At 43.8% G+C, this 20,163-nt stretch overlaps 1 protein-coding gene across 7 annotated transcripts in view; it reads left to right on the forward strand.

The window, feature by feature from the left end:
• SLC35D4 (solute carrier family 35 member D4) overlaps nucleotides 1–20,163 on the forward strand; it is a 642,891-nt gene that overhangs the window by 220,477 nt on the left and 402,251 nt on the right. For all 7 annotated transcript variants that reach the window (XM_085605764.1, XM_085605763.1, XM_085605761.1 and 4 more), the window contains 2 exons: nucleotides 7,606–7,631; nucleotides 16,421–16,472. In XM_085605764.1, coding sequence (XP_085461890.1) covers nucleotides 7,606–7,631; nucleotides 16,421–16,472 — 78 coding nt within the window. The remainder of the gene's footprint in view (nucleotides 1–7,605; nucleotides 7,632–16,420; nucleotides 16,473–20,163) is intronic.

Here is a 20,163-nt window from a genome sequence, read left to right on the forward strand (position 1 = left end):
GTTTCTCAATGGTCGTAGCTTTCGGTTTCAGCTTTTTCCTCTTATTCTTGGAGTAGAGTGAGCAGGTTGAGAGAGTGCCATCTGACTGCATGCCCGCCCTCTCTTGTGTTTCTTCTGGGATCTTGAGGCTGGTCCGTGTTTCCCTCAGATACTTCCCTCCATTTGAAGATTAAACGGAACAGGTGACCCATCTGAAGTCTGTAATGGGCTCTGAGAAATTAAACTACTGGGAGAAAAAATTCTCTCTCCTTGAGCGTGGTGGCTGAAGGTCCTAGTACAACAGAATGGCGTGTCCCTCAAAGGTGAAACTCTTTCAGTTTCATGCTGCCTCCATGATCTGCTCTTTCTAATGGAAGAAATGACCTAGTGAGGAGTTTGGGGGAGGTTGGTCCAGAGTCCGGCAAGGACAGTGGAGATGTGTGGTGCAGTCTATCCAGCAATGTATGCTCAGCATCTGGAATTCCCAACATGTATATAAACAGTCTTTATATGAGCAGCATTATGTTGCTGCCCTCCAGCCCCCATGAGGCCTAGTATATCCTCACATTGTTCCTTCTGAAACAGTTTTCCATATCTTCCAGATTGCTTTGGAGATCAATATTCTTGTCTCTTAGGAATATCCGTTCCCGTTCCAGAATTCTTGTTCCATTCTAAAGAATATACTCTCTCCTTCAGGTCATATAAGTATGTCATAACCTTTCTGAGTTCATGTTTCAGGTCATTCTTGAGCATGGCGAGGGCTTCCCTCAAAACATGAGAGGTCTGCCATGAATTGTTTTGCTCTGGGAGTGACTATATTTACCTTGTTCTTTGCACTGGTTGTTTGGCATGATGGTCAGCTTGTTTTTTATCCCTTTGTGATGCCACTTTCTGTGCCACCGGTGTCTGTGAAAGGTCTTTTAGCAATTTTTCTTTCTCGACTCTGGTTGTAGCCATAGTAGCATTGTGGTTCTTTACGCAGCTGAGAGCAGTTCCATTTTGCGGAGCGTCTGACTCCCTCAGCACCCTCCAGGTCAGGACCCAACTGATTGTTGCTTTCCACTCCATTGGCAGCCATTAGCCACCCGAGGGACCCTATTTGATGCATGCCCCAATTGAGCAGCCTATGTGGCAGGGGGGAAGGGGAGAGCAGAAACATTTGCGCTAACCAGACTAGTCTATCCAAGGATCTTCTTTACCACTCAGTGTGCCCCTCATGGAAGTGCTGCAGGCTATAGCTCGCTCCCTTCGCTTACTCCTTTGACTGGGGACCCATGGCAGGGTGAAATAATTCTCCCCATCTGTTTGGGTCACAATGGACCTTGCTGGGTCTCTCTCTGCCCTAGGGTGCTCTCTGAGATGCAGATTGGATATCTCCTGGGACCACAGAGCTGAACCTTCAGGGCCTGCCAGACCCACCCTTCTCTCCACCATATAGTCACTGTCCGGGGCAGGCACTGCCCAGAGGCATCACTCAGTTCACTTGGAAAAGCATATCAGACGGTGAGGGGCTGGTGACACCGGCCCTCCTCAAGTGCCAAGTCCCTCATGAGGGCTCCCATCTTGGCCACTACCCTTGTATTACGCTCACCTCAGTTTAATAAGTCACCAAACAGAGTAGCAGGGACCCTGGAGAAAACGCAGTTTTAGATCTCCTCCAGAAGCACAGAGGGAACAACATGTTTAAACTTGAGGCTATGATGATGGCAGCAATGAATGTATGATACTCTGGCAGGCCAGGTCTAGAGTAGGAATGTGTGTCTCAATCCTGTGCCATCTTGGCCATGCCTTCATCACTGAGGATTTTAAAGAAAATACTTAATCTTTTGGGGGAGATTATAAAGAATTAGATGATAGTACATCCTTATCTGGATGACTGGCAAGTTTGTGTCTCTTATCAGGGCTCAAGCAGCATAGAAATTACCAAAAGTCCGTACTTTACTGAAGGAACACCTCTTCTTGACGAATGGGGAAATCAAACCAGTGCAGATTATAGAATTTTTCAGCACACCGGTGCCTAGTTCAAGACAGAACTGTGCAGCGTCTGTTTATCTGAGGAACCATCATTTCTCAGAACAATCACTTGTACATCTGTCGGGATTTGTTAACATCATCCCTTCTTAAGGTTTCATGTTCTCACCTTCTCTTCAAGTTCCTATTCTGCTACATTCTACATTTCTGGTGGTCGTTCAGTTTGGGTCTGTTGAGTCTTATCCTTGTTTTCCCTGAAATATGAAAAGGCCTGGGTTGGAGGTCCCCTTCATACCTTACTACCAGAAGGTGTTCTCCTACTTTATCTACCTGTTTGGTCATAACAACTGATGCCAGTAATGAGGGTTTGGATGCAACTGCTCTAGCGGAAAAGGGCAAATTTACATATCCTCCCTGCGTCACAGACCCGTCATCACACTAACTCATTCACGCACGCATCCATTGGTGGGGCCCATAACACCAACACTCATACGTCTCACTCGAAAATGCACGCAGGAGGAAAAGAAGCGCTGGACATGTGGGGGTACCTTATTACCTATAGGAAGAAATGTTTACAACATGTACATAATATACATCTGCACCTATAGAATCCTAACTTTAACATCAAGGCACTCCACCACTTGGTCGATGGACCAATTAGTTGGACTGGTTGATGGTGATTTAGAACCAGCTAAAATACATTTAAAGTTTTAGATTCCATAATTAATAACCTTCAAAGAATCACAAACTCATTTTCTGTTAATCAATGTTTAGTTTATCTAATCAATTTGCTTTAAGTTGCATAATCAGCATTTCGGTCCACACAGCGTTCAAATTTGATTATTCAGCACAATTTAGCATGACAATCATATTTACCTAATTCTTGATATCGGGGACCTTTCTCCAACCCTGTTATCTCTGCTTAAATCAAATCCATTTGGGTGAGAATCATCCCAATCGTATACAGGATAACCTCCAAATAAGTCCGAAAAGTTCTCTCGCTCGGCACGACTCAGTCCCAAAGATATCTAAAGGACCAGATAATCGTGCAAGCCAATCGATCACGCAAGTTCGGGACACCCTTCTGGAACGCACTAGTCTAAACCCTTCTTTACTAACCCCTTTTTATAATAAATTCCGGATAACATGCTACATTTGTCGAGTTGGGACTGTCGGTGATTGGTTAAACCGTCAAATTTTGTAAGTTCGAGTATGATTCCTATAGCTCCTTAATTCTCATGAAACTAAAAGACGTCATTTCCTGGTTTGGGCAGTTCTCATGTGAAAGTGTCCAACGTATCAATGTTCAGTCCGCTCGGGACAGGTGTCCTTTGTTTCTCTGTCAGTAACACTAGTTGAGCTTTGGCAGTCCTCCACGTTCCTATCCTTGACAAGGAACACTGTGACCTGATCGGGGGATGCCTGGAGATCTTCAGAGCCATCCGAGTCTGCGCAGTAGTCATCGCGCTCACACAACGGTGGACACTTCCGAACTCCATTTTGGATATTGCTGCCTAGTAGGCCCGAATGCCAACTTAACCGAAACAAACATAAAAGAATAACTAATATGTGGAAATGAAGATTCTAATGTTAAACCCACTCTAATCCCTTTTTATTATTAGTATTTTCCTAGCTTATGGCAACATTTAAAGCAATAATGCTCACCATTTCGCCCCATCAGGAACGCAAAACATTACAAAAGCAACATAAATCATGCAATTTTCTATATCATCACAATCTACCGTCAATATGCGTACCACAGTTATTCATTAGGGTTATTTGCCATGCAATTTGCATTTAGTCCCACGTGTAATTTGTGTTTATTAAGATGCACGGTTGGTTAATACCAAGTCTTCACACAATCAGTACAGGTTAATAATTAGAATGATTAGGTAATTAGTGTTTTCATGCAAAATAGAGACGGTATACAAAAATTAGTTTTACCTGCTCCACAACCACCTACGGATCACTTACAGCGCATGCCTCGCGTCGGACTGAAGGGAGCTGGCAGGAGTCCAGTGGGCGATAGAGGGGTGTAGGACTTGGCCCTTTTTCCCTCATTTGTTTTCGTTTTTGTAGTATTGATGCAGATTCAGGGAGCCATTTTATCTACCCCTGAAACTTCTGTCTGAGGGCCTGGAGCACAAAATGGTGGCCACCTGTGACATCACCAGCATCCACTGGAACCTACCAGCACCTTCCAGAACATTCCAGAACCCTGTGACAGTTGGAGGCGGTTTAGAATGTTGGGAAGCTAAGACAGAGAGTTGGCAGTTGGAGCTGGCAGTTGGCACCTGACTGGTGAAGAGTGAGCAGCACAAACGTGAAGGAGGAAGGAGTGAAGCAGCAGGGGTGGAAACTTGTGCCTGGAGTGGGGTCCATAAACCCACCCTTGATACTAGTCCCTACTGACGGAGCCCAGCCTAGAGCCCTGTGTGGGAAGAAGTCAGAAAAACCATCCTGAGGACCTGGACAGCAGGAACAGGCCTTAGAGACAAGAGAACAGCAAGATCCTGACCTGGAAGCTGGTTTCCCTGAAGTCCGACGTCGAGTAGCCTAAGACCTGGAGCCCGAGGTGGAGAAGCGGCGCTGACTGGAAAAGCAGACGTCGTACCCGGAGCCGCCAGAGGTCGAGAGAGGGCGCCGTCAGAGGTCGTGAGGAATACCAGAGGTCGAGGAGGAAGTCACCCGAGGTCGAGTGAGCGGCGTCATCGGAGGAGTGGAGTCCGCCCTCCGGAGTCGTCGGAGACCGAGGTGAAGGGTAACGGAGGTCGGGAGTGAGGATCGCACTCCGGAGTCGCCGGAACCTGTGAGAATCGTGCCGGAGGTCGGGAGTGGAGGTCGCACTCCGGAGTCGCCGGAAACCTGTGAGGAGCACCGGAGGTCGGGAGTGAGGATCGCACTCCGGAGCCGCCGGAAGTCGACATCGAGGCAAGGCCGGCCGACGTCATCGAAGCCGAGGTCGCCATCGGACCGGAGCCGCCCGAAGTCGACATCGAGTAAGACTGCCCGACGCCATCCAATCGGAGGTCGAGATCGAACCGAGGCCGCTGACATCGAGACCGGATCCGCCTGCCGGCGTCGTCAAAGAACTGACATTGTGCCGAGGCCGCCGACATCGAACCGGAACCGCCTCACGGCATCGATACGACTCCAGCGGCGTCGGAGCATCAGAAAAAGGGCAGTAAGTGGAGTAGAGGGCGCCTAAGGCCCTGTGGAGACCTGAGAGACTGCTCTAAGGGGCTAGGGAGGTGCTGGAACCAACCTGACTGTGCCAGGGGTGAACTGGGACTAATCTAGAGAAGTTGTGTGGAGAGAGAGAGCCAGGTCTCTGGTATTCCCCCCTTGACCTACCTCAGTTTAGGCCTCAGCCTTGTCCAAACCAGGGAGTAGACACCCCCAAGCCTTCCACATCCCCACAAGCTGTGCTTGGGCCAAATCAGCCCTTAGGAATCAAAAGTGATCTGATTCCATGAGTGTCACTGTCAGCTTTTAAGTATTTATTAGGGGCACTGTATTTATTGTATTTAACCTATTTATTGTTCCCCTGTATTTATTGGTCCACAGTATTTATTGATGCACAATATTTATTGGTTACAGTATTTATTGCCTCAGAATATTTAATTGCCTGTCTGTATTGCACTTTTATTTATGCCTTCAGTATTTATGATCACCCCTATTTATTGAATCATTAAGCCAGTATTTATTTGTCCTGCACTTTCTAAAAAGTTTGTATATTGTGATTGTTATTTATTTTATCCAATCAGCAACTAAGAGAAAAAGCAGATAAAGAAAGATATTTTCATAATTTTTACGGTGTAGAGTCGTTTTTGGAACGGATGCACGCATGGTTATTGTTTGGGTATGTCGTATGCTTAGCACGGAGCCTGATTCCTGACCACTCGAGCCAAGCTACCACAGTGTGTCCGGAAGATCACCACCACCCTTTCAGTGTGGGAGTGTGGGTTTCCAACAAGGGGTGTTTATGCTACCTTGGGGGGTCAGCAGTGATCATTTAAATGGCCAGCACTACCACAAACACTCATGTTAATTTGGACGGGTCATGATCCAGGGAGCAGATCAAGAGGATAACAAAACTTTGTTTCTTGTGGGAAGAAAATGTAATTTCTCTTTTGGCAGTGCTTGGTCAAGCATAATATAGGGCAGCTCTCTGGTACACTTTTCTCTTGTTTAGGGGCTTTCTTTCATGGTTTGAGCTTTCTTTGTTGGATCTCCTAGTCTTCTGGCAAAATGCATTCCTTATGTGGCCTTGTTCCTGGATTTCCCAGGCTGGCTCAAGCGCTGTCCTGCAGGAGTCACCAGGTCTTCTGGTTGCACTTTGTCCTGTTCCATTGATACCAAAACCCCTGATGCAGCTAAACATATCGCTAATAAAGGTCATATTTACAGCACATATTTAGTGCAACTGTAATGGCCTTCTTCCTCACTCCATCACCTTTCTGTAGCAGAATAATCGGGTTTTTTTTTTAGTACCAAACCTATTGCAGTCAGCGGATCTTCAGTGCCCAGCTCCCCTCAACAGGAGGGTGAGGTTTCACCTCTGCAATTCCCTTTTTATTTAATTTTAGCCTAGAAATTGTGGTTTTCTTTTGTTGAAATTACTGATCTCATCTATCAACTACGGAAAGTGAGCAGATTATTAATCAGCTGGTCTGGAACCTCCGTTCTATGACAGGGGAGGTGTACAAGTGGGATGTTCGCTGATGGTCAGAAGCACAGTGGGCGTCCATTATGGCAAATTGCAGGAAAGCCAGTTGGACTGCACCATCACACATTTTTCTTCTTTATAGATTTCATGCAGTATTTGCAACTTCTGTTTTAGATCTCCCTTGTTTGAACTTCAAGAGCCTAATTTTGCTTTTATGCAGTTCACATATTTTTGCGCTGTTCTGTTTCACGTTTTTGTTAAGACATTTCTGGTCCGAGGTCCTTGTTGAGCAAGGAAGTGGCTGACTGTTGTAATAGTTTGATTACTTACTGGTGATCGCCATCACTCCTGCGGCCGCCTTCCTTGCCCCATATTTTATAACTAAGAGAAGAAGTTGTTCAACAGGAACGAGTAGCTAGGTACCTATGCGAGAGGCGTCATTGTATAAAATGGCAAACTTGAATACATTGAAGAAAGCCAAGGGGTGCTTGCTGGAGCAGCAAATAACATAATTCAGTAAGCAACAGGAAGAGAAGATCGAGCCAAAAGTAATGAAGCTTACTAATCAGTAATCAGATAAAACCTCTCATTTGTGGGGCACTGGAGCTGTACTATCCAGTCTCCCAGGTCCATGCTTCCGTGGCTGCTCCAGTCCAGGTCTTTCTTGCGTTATGGGCCATAGACTCCTGAATGTGTAATGGAATCAATGGGACTACAGCTGGAGAATGCAAAGAACAAAACCTGGACTGGATTAGCTACTCGCCTCTATGACTGGTGCACTTGAGAGCTGTGAAGACTTTACTTTTGGTGAAAATGAAATAACCAATGTCTGTAGCCTTTAAATTTTGCGTGAAGCGATGGAGCCGAAATAGTAGGCAGATGTTTTTGAGTAATTTCTCAAAAGTCTTGTTTTTTTATTGCTCTTTCTTATAGTGTTCTAACTCTAAATCGTAACATGCGTTTGTGTTTTTGTTTTATCTCAATAGCAAGTATCTCCCGCCAGAGTATGGAGGTAAGAGGCTGCCAATTTTTAGAGCACTTCAAATTTTAATTTACAGCTCAAATTGTTCATTTCATAGAAAATAATGATATCTTTTCTGTGGTGAAAGGTTTACTCAGTCTAATGGTGCGAGGTAGATGTATGACTTACTTAGTGCTGGCTAGGCTTGCCTTTGCCCTGATTTTCTTCTTGTACAGCATGCAAGATGGTGTAATCCGAAACTTGTGGTGTGACATTGGCCCTGTGCCTGGGGAAACTATCTGGCTTAAATATGTCTTCTTGGCGTTTGCGATGGAAAGCATATAGCTGCAAAAAAGCAGATTGCTCTAAAAGGCATTTTACTGTTTATTGATGTTATATACAGCTCAAGAAATGATGTTAATCTACATTTGTGGTTGTAGGAAAGTGATACTCTGCACAGGAAATGGAGCAGGAGACGGCGCAATATTAAGGTTAAAGCAGTTCGAGACCTGGCTTCGAGTCTCTTGCTTGTAATTGTGTGAATCAGACGCCTTGTAGAATCAGAACATAGTTACAAGGTCTGCCATTTAATTCCTTGGCCAGTAACTTTGGACTTTGTGCCTAATTTTTCAAACAAAATCCATGCACTGGGCGTAAAAACAGTCTACACTCCTATAAGGAGATAAGACTACATTCAGCCTCAGATCACCTTCTCTGAATGGTGGTGCTGGAATGAAAGGATAACCCTACATTTTTTTTTTAATTAGGAGAGACGTATCACCTCAAAGGCAAAATTAGACTTTGCCCAGGGTGGCAAAAACCCTTGCAGTATTTCTTCTTCAAAATCCACCCACCTCTCTTGCATAAGTCCTCTCAAACTAGTCGCACAATTTAAGATGACGTCTTCATCAAACTTGGGGCTATTTTGGGGAAAACTGAGAACTTTTCCGCTTAGTTTTACCCCCAGCTTTAGAGTTTGGGGGAACAACAAACAGGTTGCGCATGTGTTCAGATGTATCACCGCGTTCATTTTTCCCCAGCCTTTCTCTGGCAGGATCCATACACCGGATTACCGTGAAGAAATTAGATGTAAATCCGTGGTAGTACAAAACTCTGCTGCAATGCAGAACCCCCTCATTTTTCGATGTACCAAAGCAGTCTGAATGATGCCCAATGTGCAGCTTTGGTGTGACATCAGTTATAGCATTTACCACTGCCAGCTGTGGAATATGTTCTTTTTCACCAAAGCATAACTCTGTCTGTATGAACTTTTATTTGCATTGCTGCTCGTCTTTAATTGGTCGGTTAAATACAGCTGGCCTTTCGACAGTCCTATCATTCAGCTGGTGGTCTTTTGCTGTGGTGGCAGTTCAGCTGTTGACTACTCATCATTCATGTTGGCTTTTTTGGCACCTGCCCATGTTAACTCTTCTGCCAAGCTTTGGTTGTTACCTCCTTGTAAGTTGGATTGTTCTGCCGTTTTGTAAACATCAGAAAGCTATGTTTCTTGGCAGCTTCCAATACCAAATAGATATTCTGTGTCTAAGTGATGCACCTGACAGCACCCTCCTCCAAGAGGTGACATTTTGCAACAGTCTACTCACAACAAAGGGAAGAAGGAGGATCAATGGTTTGCTTTAAGTCCAACAGAATATATGGAAAACATAGAGGAATATTGTGAACCTAAACACTTGCTTGAAAGTCACTCAGCTTTGCAGAAGTAAAGTCCTCTCTAAGGCAGGGCTTCAAATGGGCCGGTACTGTCCGGTACAGAGTACCGGCACCTTTTTTATTTTGAGAGGGAGAGTGACGTAATACTTTTAATTTGAGAGTACCGGCACTTTTCAGAAACAAGCAGGTACTCTGATAGAGAGTGCCTGCACTTCTATTTTTCCATTTCAAGCACTGCTCTCAGGACCTAGAACCGTCAAACACCATTGATGGTATGTTTCATCGCCCCATTTCCAACACTCCTTGCTTAGAGTAGGCATATAACCATTCAGAATACCCTAACAAGGGAAGCTTTTCATGAACTCGTATATTTATGCGCCCATCAGAGAAAGAAGAGTTTTCCAAGAAGGGATCCATTTTGTGATTAAAATTAACTGAAGGCTAACCTAATTCATTTTTATCTCTGTTTTCCCGAAAAGATTAAAAGCAAGAAAGTGACATTGGGGTAACACTTGTATATCCCTACGTCTGTTTGGTGAATGTTTCAGCCACTACCAAAATCCTGAAATGGGTCTATGGCCTTTATCAAGGCCTTGGGATCACTAAATGGTGACCCTTCTTTCTCTAGTCTAATAGATATGTGTATTCTGTGTTGGGTGAAAGTGGTAACTGAAATACACAAAATCAAGTGGGTATTTAATACTCAATATTCGATATTTCCAAAGCAAGATTGACCAGGAAAAATGGTGACCAGGACAGTCATTAAACAGTCACTTCAGTGGAACGGCAATATAAATGCAACACGCCTCTTTGTGAGGTGGTAGAAATTATCAGAATGTAAAGCGGACACCTATTGACACACTGCACACTACACTGCAAATGAGGAAGATGTCACACTTGATTAGAAAAGGAGGTAAAATGGACTCTTCCTCACCCTAAGAAATACAGTGTTATTGCGTCACAAGGTAACATGGTAAGCATACCCTCTGTTGTCAAAAAATATAAATAATTAATTGAATAGCGTTTATGAATAGTCTGTAATGTAATACATCGAATAGAAATCATCCCCCAATTTCTATTGTTTCCGCGTTTCCATTATGGCAACATAACTCTGTGTTAGTGTAATGAAGATTCCATTTTACCACCCTTTCCAAGCATAGGACATTGAAATAGAAGCTATCTTGCTATCTTGGAGAAAGTTCCACATTTGATATTAGCTCAAAATGATTGCTCTGATTTGGGTAAAACCAATATCTGTACTGAAAACCTTGTCATACCCCTGAGTAGAGAAATAGCAGGGGCAAAAACCAATATGGCCTTTATTTTAAAGAATGGGAAAAAAAAGCTGGTTAGAAGGTCAAGCCCGGCATAAACTAAGAGAATATCCGCATTAGAGGAATGTTAGACGTAGACTGAACTGGTGATCTGTTCCATATAAAACTGAAGTCAGAGCCCGCAAACAATTTATAACAAATGAGTTAAAGGTGGTATGCGAAAACGATAGAAAGCTATGAATAATGGTCTTGTAGTAGGAACCTTTCTGCATTTTTAAGAATGGTGTTTCATGGGTGTGAAGGCTACTTAAAGAAGGAATCTGAGAAATTGAGTCAATTATTCATACCCAATATTAAATGGAAAAATCAAACCATCTGCAGCTTCTGGACCCAATGGATTTCCCTGTGGCTCATGAAGCACCTTTCAGGGTTGTAACTTTACTGTACTGATGTGATCACAGTTCCGGGGGCATGAACGTCATCAGCTTTATTAGGAAGGGTAAAGCTGAGAACAACAGAATGGTATTCAAATATGAATATCTTTTTAATCACTCAACGGATTTTTATGCTGTCATTGGCTCCTCATACACGCCCCTCCTCAGCCATCTCTCCGAATCCTCAGATTATGGAAGGGGCTGATGTGATTCTCAGGGCTGCGTTGACAGCAGGAGACACACAGGATTTCCTGCATGGAAGAAGGTGGCTCATCCTCAGCCGCAATGCACAGCATCAACTCTTCCTCTAGGTCTCAGGATGCAAGCAGATGGTTTTATTTGATGTCTATAAGCGGCTATCGAAAGAGACCTCAACTCTGAAGTTGACATGGTCTAGCTGTGGCTCCATTTGGTCTCCTCACTACAGCTGCGCCTCAAAATGTGAAGGGCTGCAGCCGCTTTCCACAAGCAGTTGTTTTTCACGCACAAGGCAACACAGCAGCTTATTTTCTCGAGTCCTTTGGTGTACGCCTACTCCCAGCTTAGAATGTAAACAACTCAAGCACAGTGCTGTCCATCTTTAGATCTAAGTACATCTGGTTCCTATACCCAGGTCTTACGTCAGAATAATGGGAAAGTATATACAGTTGAATATTGTTTGACTAGATGGCATACTTCAATGAGTCAAGGTTATTCTGTGGTATTTGTAGTTCCTGTAAAGAATTCATAATTTGATAAATTTGTACACACGATATAACTCTAAATGTATAACTCTATAATGAGGCCTTGTCGGCACCCATAATTTGGGTGGCCACCTGATGACCAGTGCAAACCCAAAACACTTACAACAGCAGCCTCCTATTTTTGGCGTTCCTCCGTCTTCAGGCAAATGGATCCTTCCCACTGTGATTGAATGGAGCTGTAATAAATGACATTTCAAATAAAATCATCAACTTTCGGTATCTTAATGTTCAGTCAATAATGAGAAGGTTGGAATAGTGGTAAAACTTTATCTTTCATTAAGCGATTAGTGTTGTTTTTGCCATTTTTATTCAGATTAGTCAAATTACAGAAATATCGAGAAAAGGTTTTGTTAGAGTCAGCATAGAATAGACAGGGCGTTCCATAAAAGATATAGTCCCTATCTTAATCTAAGAGTCCTAACCAATATAAGAACCCATAGAGAGTTCTCTTGGAAAAGAGCAAGATTCTTGAGTTTCTAGTTAGTCAAAGAATGACCTTCTCATAAAGACCAGTTCCAGAAACTCAGCAGAGTGCCCCAACACGTTGCAGTAGCAAGTGTTAATAAATCAAAGGAAAATTAACCAAAGCAGTAGCTATGATCAACATAAGGAGAAAGTCTCCCTGCAAAAAGGTAGGAGCAAAAGGAAATCACCGTTAGCAGCAGCTCACAGCAATCTGGGCAGGAATGAAGGAGAATAATGCATAAAGCGTCGACGAATCGAAGCAGATTGTCGCAATGGATTGAATTGAATACTCCCGTCTCTCTAACTAGTAAAACACGTATGTATGAAAACATTTGCAACATTCAGCACGGTTAAGTCATCTTAGTCCTGTGGAAACGGGTCTTCCAGTGGTCTGTCGTCCCTCCTCCCATTTCCCACAGTAAACATTCACGCTGGTGAGCAGTTATCTAAAAGTTTCTAAATGTCTTGCACCAGATACATGAGGGAAGGTTCCCATGAGAACCTTTTCAGGCATATTCTGTTAGCTGTTGTCAGTATACCATTGTGTGGACAAGGGGCTAGTTTAAGGCAATGAAATAGATCTGTCATTATGTCTTTACAAAACTATGCAAACAATATCTACAGAATGCTTAATATTACTAATACTCTATTCATTATAAAATATAGAAGAATACATTGTTTAGTGAAATGAGGAAATTATATGGTCTGAGCAAGCAAAGAAATGCATTTCTCTTAGAGCAGCACAATTTAAAGTGACTAACGACTTTGGAGTGAGAATATTAGGTCAACAGTTGTAAAAGGCATTTTATTTTAAATGTCAAGCAGAAGTCGAATTACATTTTCAGGCCTAGTCGTAGAAGCACATTAGGTATGAGAGTCTACTACTTATTTAAGCTGCACATTTGTTTCACGTTAACAAAAATAAATCTTCTCCTAGAGTTTAAAGTTGCATGATTTATTTATCACATTCTTTTAAAAAGTATTTTCTATGGTTAAGACTAAGTTTAACACATTTTCCAATGTCAGGCACATTTTTTTAAACATTAACTGAGGTCAAAATTTCATGAATAAATGTGACCTTGACAGCCTCAAATGTGACCATAAAAGAGATAGCTACATGTGCCCTTGAGTATGAAGCATTGTCTACAATTTCTCAGCGGTCGTACCTGAAATTAGAGCTCAACAGTTTAAGAAATAACTACAGGGAATTGCAATGTTCGCCAGAGTGGTGAAGAAAAGGGTCAGGTTCCCCTTATTTTGAGGAAAAAGCTTTCAAGAGGACTCTATGATTCAAAATGTCCTTCTACAAACATCAACACTTCTCAGTTTTCTTCTGCATCCAATGGCATAACAGGCAGGGATTTCTTTGTTTTCTAGAATTTATTATGGTAATAGTGCTTAGCTCAGCCTCCACAAGATATTGTTGGGCCATCTACTATGTGTATACTGTGCTAATCGGACTAAAGTTATCACATTTCATCAGCATTTAAATTCCTTAATTGACTAGATGCCCCAAATAGAACTCCAGTTGTATGTCTTTACTTGGTTCACAGAACATTCTGTCAGACCAGGCTTCTTTTCTTGTGATCAAGAAATGCCAATACTCCTCCTCCTTCAACCCAACCAGATCAGCAAAATATTTTATCTGAATTAATTTGCTAGGTCGGAGTATACTGCTGGGTGCTTTATTCCCGGTCAGGTCCAAAACTTTAGGATGCTGCTGTGCTCTGATATTCCCCTCTTGCTCATCTATAATCTTTGAAGATATGCTCTTCAAACAGTTATGTCCATGCAGCCTCCTATAGTGAACAGGCTAACCCAATAAACAGTTTGTGATGTACTCTTTGTAGTAGAAAGTAACACATAAATGATACAATATTGGATATGATTGCTGCACATAACATGGCGCAGCAAGGAGAGGGCTTTACGAAGCTTGAGGTAGAACATCTTGGTAGTGCACCCATATTATTATATTGTATCAAAGATATAGTATGGCTTTAGGATAGGATATGTTGAATATTATTGCTTGTGAAAGTATATTTTAATTGATAATATTGTATTGGATTTATTTATTCATGTGTTTATGACTGTCGATTGTGATATTACTTAATCCTGTTATGCTAAATCCTGTATGCATTGTAAATAGAAATCTAAATTTAGTAATCTGTAACCTGAATGAAGTTAGCAGCAAGAGAGTTCAAATTGCCTAAAATTACTGAATTTCAAGAGACCTTTGGATAGCAGACCAAATCCAGATTAAATGGTAGATAATTTACATTTTAATTCATTTTTAAAAAGTATTTGAGGAAGTTAACTCAGTTAGATATCTCTTAGGGGAGTCTGCATATATACAACGTAACAGTATAGAATATGTATTAGCTTAACTCTTGTGAAGTGCTAATAAACAATGGAAAATCAGACAAGGTTTCATTGGAAATTTCTGAAGTCTTTTCTTCAAATCGGCAAATCAGTACAGTAATGAAATGTCAAGCTGGTAATAGGGTTCACACACAACTATGTGTTAAGGTGGTCACACGGGGAAAGCTGCTGATCAAAAATGATATTCATTTCTTGAACTGAGAGCTTTTACTCACTATTTAATCTGCAATGTTTAATTGGAACCAAGCATCTAAGCTCTTGAGCCATATTTGATGGGTCTGTTACACAAATGGAAGTAATAGCCTTGTGCGGGGTTGAGATGTATCAAACTGACACATTCAGAGTGCCAAGCCTTCATTGTGCATTGTCTTGGTGAAACACTAACACTCTTCCAGGTCACTAAAAAACACTTATGTATTCAACTATATACAACGTTCAGAGACAGACTGTAAACACTGTACATGTGTTGTACCTCAGGCACCAGTGTCTGCTCTCCTCAGCAGCTTGTCTTAGTCTGTTCGGCAGCCATCTTACTTCCAACCAGTGCTCTGTAGAGTGCAGGCGTGAGAAGAAATGTCAGCTCTAAAGCTTTGAAGATGAACTGTCAGTGACAACAGTACATCTCCCCCTTACTTAGCAAGTGACCTACTACAATCACTATATGACTGCAAATAATCTTTCAGGGAGATGAATGTAGCAGAGGGGACTGGTAGGCTGCTGTGTGACAATGGGGCCAGTGGGGTACAGGCAAGGTTGCTGAACCTGGATGATGAGGAAGGGTGTGGTAATGGGATGTTTCTTGGTTAAGGATTTGACACAAAGTTCTCACAGTAGTGGTCGTCTTAAAGCAAATCTTCATGGTCGGTGTTCTCTTCTTTAACCCTTCCTCCTCTTGGCCTCAATCTTCTGTCATATGCCATTTTTATGCTAATCACTCTAAAGCATATCATCCAGGTCATGCAGGCTCATATATGCTGCTCGAGTGATTTGAGTATGTATTTGTACCTCAGCAATTTGGAGAGGGTTGTACCAGTAGTGCTGTGCAATAGTATCTTAGTGTCTGGCACAGAACCTTTGACAGAATTTCCATTTCATCTGTAATATTTCAAGTGTTTTTTTGAGAGTGTCTATAAAATGCTTGATCATTCTGTATGCATGAGGCCACAAGGGAGTGGTCTTGCGAAGTGTGAAACTTATGCATAGCAAAGTCACTGACATTTTTACCAGACTTGATAAGGTAAGGCATGCCATGAAAATTCTGTTCAGTGCTGGAATGACATGCTCTTCTGCAGTGCTGGGTGCAGGCTGTACCTATTCATCCACGCCTTCCAGCAAATGATAACTAGACGGAACTGACTTTGTTAAAAAGTGTATGCCTATGTTCTCCCAAATGCTTTCCTGCAGTTGAGTTTTTAAATTTCTGACACAGTATTTTTTTGTGGCTATGGTGCCCTAATGACTCTTATTAGCCACATCAGTGATTTTATTTCATCTTCTTGGAGAAAAACAGTATATCCAACACAGAAATAAACCTTCGCTATGATATGTCAGTTCACACTGGAGGCACTTGTGAAAAGAAATGCGTTGGTACTAAGAATAACATAGCAGATGCCAGGATTTTTAGGTAAATGTAATGGAGAAGTTAAGCGCAAAAGCTATACTTAATTAAACCATCAAAACATCTGTTACTTAATCAGTGCCCCTTATGCACAGGTGAAAACTGTCCAACGCCCATAAGCAGGCAGCGTTGGCGTGGTTGGAAAACTCCCCGGGATTGTTGTAAAATGGCTGCCGACTGCCAGCCTGTTTGTTGTGCAGCGTTTGCTGGAGCTGAAATCGGCCCACAGGCTAAGCCTCTCTGTTTTCCTTGACAGTGCACTCTTCTTGCTGATAGCAGCTGGATGCCTTCCATTACACGATGCCCAGGTACGTTTGCTTCCAAATGTTGATTCTAATTCTATTTGTAACTACAAAATGGACTGCAGTCCATGTAACTGCAGAACCTAATTAACAACTGCGAGAACACCAAACACACTTTATTCCAGCCGCCTTCTTGCAAATTGATAGCACGTGAGATGAGCTAGACTCCCACTGTCATCACAGTTAGCGCCATCTGCCACTTGCAGGGTTTGCTCTGCAATTAAGACCCTGGTGTGAAGATCTATTTTCAGGTTTTTATTTTTAGAATTATCCTCATTTTATCTCTTGCTATGGGCAGTCAATGAGGCTTGAATTTATGTTTCTTTCAGATGTGTTGATATTACCAGCCCATGTAATGCCATGCTACACAGTCCCCTAGATGCACTCCTTTAACTGAATTATATTTTAACACATGAAGTGGCCGTTTTGTTTTTGAAGCTAGACCTCTTTGAAGGGAGCCATGCTTTTAATGTTGGAAATTCTTTTCAGATCATGGAAGAACTCTTTGCCACAATTGTTTTGCTTTGGCTGTTTATAGTAGACGCAGTATTAAAAAAATATACATAGGTTGTAACAAGTGCAATATTCGGTTCACTAACATGCTATGGTAACTGCCCTTTGCTTACCACTTTACACCCACTTTAGCAAACATAGTATTTTGTCTTCGCACATCAAAAATTACAAAAACCTTTTACTTATAAGTTGTGTACTGCAGTGGTCTGGAGTCCTACCTTTTTTTAATGTATATGTACAACCACTTGCAGATCTGGTGCAGAGATATGTTATTTTATGTCATCTATTCAAAATTGATCCTCTTCCTTTCTAATGACCAGACTAACAATACTGGGCAGTTAAAAAACTGCCTGTGGGAAGTGGCTATGGTGATGGGAGATAGCTTCCTCAAACTCAACGGGGGACAAACTGAGGTCATAATAGTCGGAAACAACATACAAGGCTGGACAACTAACTGTTGGCCTGACTACCTGGGCCTGCTCCCTCAGCTAAAACCTATCGTTAAAAGCGTTGGCATCTGGCTGAACACCAACTTCTCTTTTTAACCTCGGGCAAACCGGTTGTTTTGACCTCCTGAGAATGTTAATGAAATATCTAGGAACTCTGGCACAGAGTACTCAGAAAATAGTCATTCAGGCATTGGTGACATCTCATTTGGACTATGGTAATGTCCTTTACCTGCGAGTCACTCAAGTCATTTTGAAGAGCCTGCAAATAATTCAAAATGCAGTCTCTCGACTACTTCCACCTGTGCCGAAACATAACTCGGTATCGTTCAACCTTGTAGACTTTCAATGACTCCATGTCCAGAAGCAAATATATTTTAAAACTCTATGCCTGGCATTTCAATCTTCAACCAACACAGGCCCTGTGTTCCTACGCCTCATGGTCAAGTCCTATATCCCCACCAGAGCATAAAAATGTGGCAATCAGAATCCGGCAATAATTCAGAGATTTCGAAAAAGCAAGGCAAGGTGGCTTTTTCTTTGCATATCTTCCCCCCCCCCAAGTTCTGGACCTTCACCCCTTCATATTAGAGTCTTCAAACAAATCTCTGTTTCAGAAATGCTGAAGACATGGCTATTTTAGACTGCAACCTGAGCAAGTATAGCTGTCATCGTAAAGTTTCTAACACTGAGACGTCTCTAAGGTTATCTATTGGCGCTTCACAAATCAACAAATTAGAATTTCACTACAGGCCAGTATTACAGTTTTGGATTATTAGAATGCTACCCGAGCCAACCTGGAATGACTAAAAGCAGCTCCTGATATATGTGTTTAGCTCTCAGTAGAGCTTGTCAGAAAAGCATAGCCATGTCTTGACTCAAGGGGACACCCAGCATAAGTCAAACCCAAGCACCCACAAGCTTAGAGCCTTGCATAAATAATGGAAAACAAGGACAGGAACTCTGGGTAGGTCCCAAGCTTAGGTGGAGGGCTGCTCCTGTGGACCTCATCTACGACACCAGCGACACTCTGAATCTGCCTTCTCAAAGGTCTGATTTTGTAGCAGAGTTTTCACACATATCAATCAATCAATCAATCAATCATGGAATTTATATCGCGCACTACTCACCCGTAAGGGTCTCAAGGCGCTTGGGGAAGGGGGTCTGCTACTGCTCGAACAGCCAGGTCTTGAGCTGTTTCCTGAAGGCCAGGTGGTCCTGGGTCATCCGCAGGTGGACGGGTAGGGAGTTCCAAGTCTTAGCTGCCAGGTAGGAGAATGACCTTCCTCCAGCGGTGGCTCTCTGGATGCGAGGGACGACGGCGAGGGCGAGGTTAGCGGAACGTAGCCGGCGGGTGGGCGTGTAGAAGGTGAGGCGGCTGTTGAGGTACCCTGGGCCTAGGTCGTGGAGGGACTTGTGTGCGTGGGTGAGGAGTCTGAACGTGATCCTCTTGTTGACCGGGAGCCAGTGCAGGTCTCTCAGGTGGCACGAGATGTGGCTGCGTCGGGGGACGTCCAGGATGAGTCGGGCGGAGGCGTTCTGAATACGCTGAAGTCTTTTCTGAAGCTTGGCCGTAGTACCGGCGTAGAGGGTGTTTCCGTAGTCTAGTCTGCTGGTGACGAGAGCGTGGGTGACCGTCTTCCTGGTCTCGGTTGGGATCCATCGGAAGATCTTTCGGAGCATGCGGAGGTTGTGGAAGCAAGCTGAGGAGACGGCGTTGACTTGTCTGGTCATCGATAGGGAGGAGTCCAGTATGACGCCCAAGTTGCGTGCGTGGTCCGTCGGTTCAGGTGCGGTGCCTAGTGCCGGGGGCCACCAGGAGTCGTCCCATGCGGAGGGTGATGGTCCCAGGATGAGGACTTCTGTCTTGTCCGTGTTCAGTTTCAGGCGGCTGATGTTCATCCATTCAGCGACGTCTGTCATCCCTTCGTGCAGGCTGGCTTTGGCGGTGTCGGGGTCTCTGGTGAGGGAGAGAATTAGCTGGGTGTCATCGGCGTAGGAAATGATGTTGAGGTTGTGTTGGCGTGCGATGGCAGCGAGGGGTTTCATGTAGATGTTGAAGAGAGTGGGGCTGAGCGACGATCCTTGCGGGACGCCGCAGATGACTTCGGTGGCCTCGGAGCGGAACGGAGGGAGGCGTACTCTCTGTGTTCTGCCGGAGAGGTATGAGATGATCCATTCCAGAGCCTTCCCTTGGATGCCGGTGTCGTTGAGGCGTTGGACTAGTGTGCGGTGGCAGACAGTGTCAAATGCTGCGGAGAGGTCTAGGAGGATGAGTGCCGCTGTTTCGCCGTTGTCGAGCAGGGCTCGGATGTCGTCGGTGGCTGCGATGAGGGCGGTCTCGGTGCTGTGGTTGGCTCTGAATCCGGACTGTGATGGGTCGAGGGATCCGTTCGTCTCGAGGAAGGCTGCCAGTTGCTTGTTGACGACCTTCTCGATGACTTTGGCGGGGAAAGGAAGGAGCGAGATGGGGCGGAAGTTCTTGAGGTCGGTCGGGTCCGCTGTTGGTTTCTTCAGCAGAGCGCTGAGTTCGGCGTGCTTCCAGCTCTCCGGGAAAGTTGCTGTGTTGAAGGAGGTGTTGATGATGTCTCGGAGGTGGGGTGCGATGGTAGAGGCTGCCTTGTTGAGAACATGATGGGGGCACGGGTCGGTCGGAGATCCGGAGTGGATGGTGTTCATCATGCGTGACGTGTCTTCGGGGGTCACCTCGGTCCATGTCTGGAGGGTGGCGGCGGGGT

This window comes from Triturus cristatus, chromosome 5_1 (genome assembly GCF_964204655.1).
Source record: "Triturus cristatus chromosome 5_1, aTriCri1.1, whole genome shotgun sequence".
In the NCBI taxonomy this organism is placed as follows: Eukaryota; Metazoa; Chordata; class Amphibia; order Caudata; family Salamandridae; genus Triturus; species Triturus cristatus.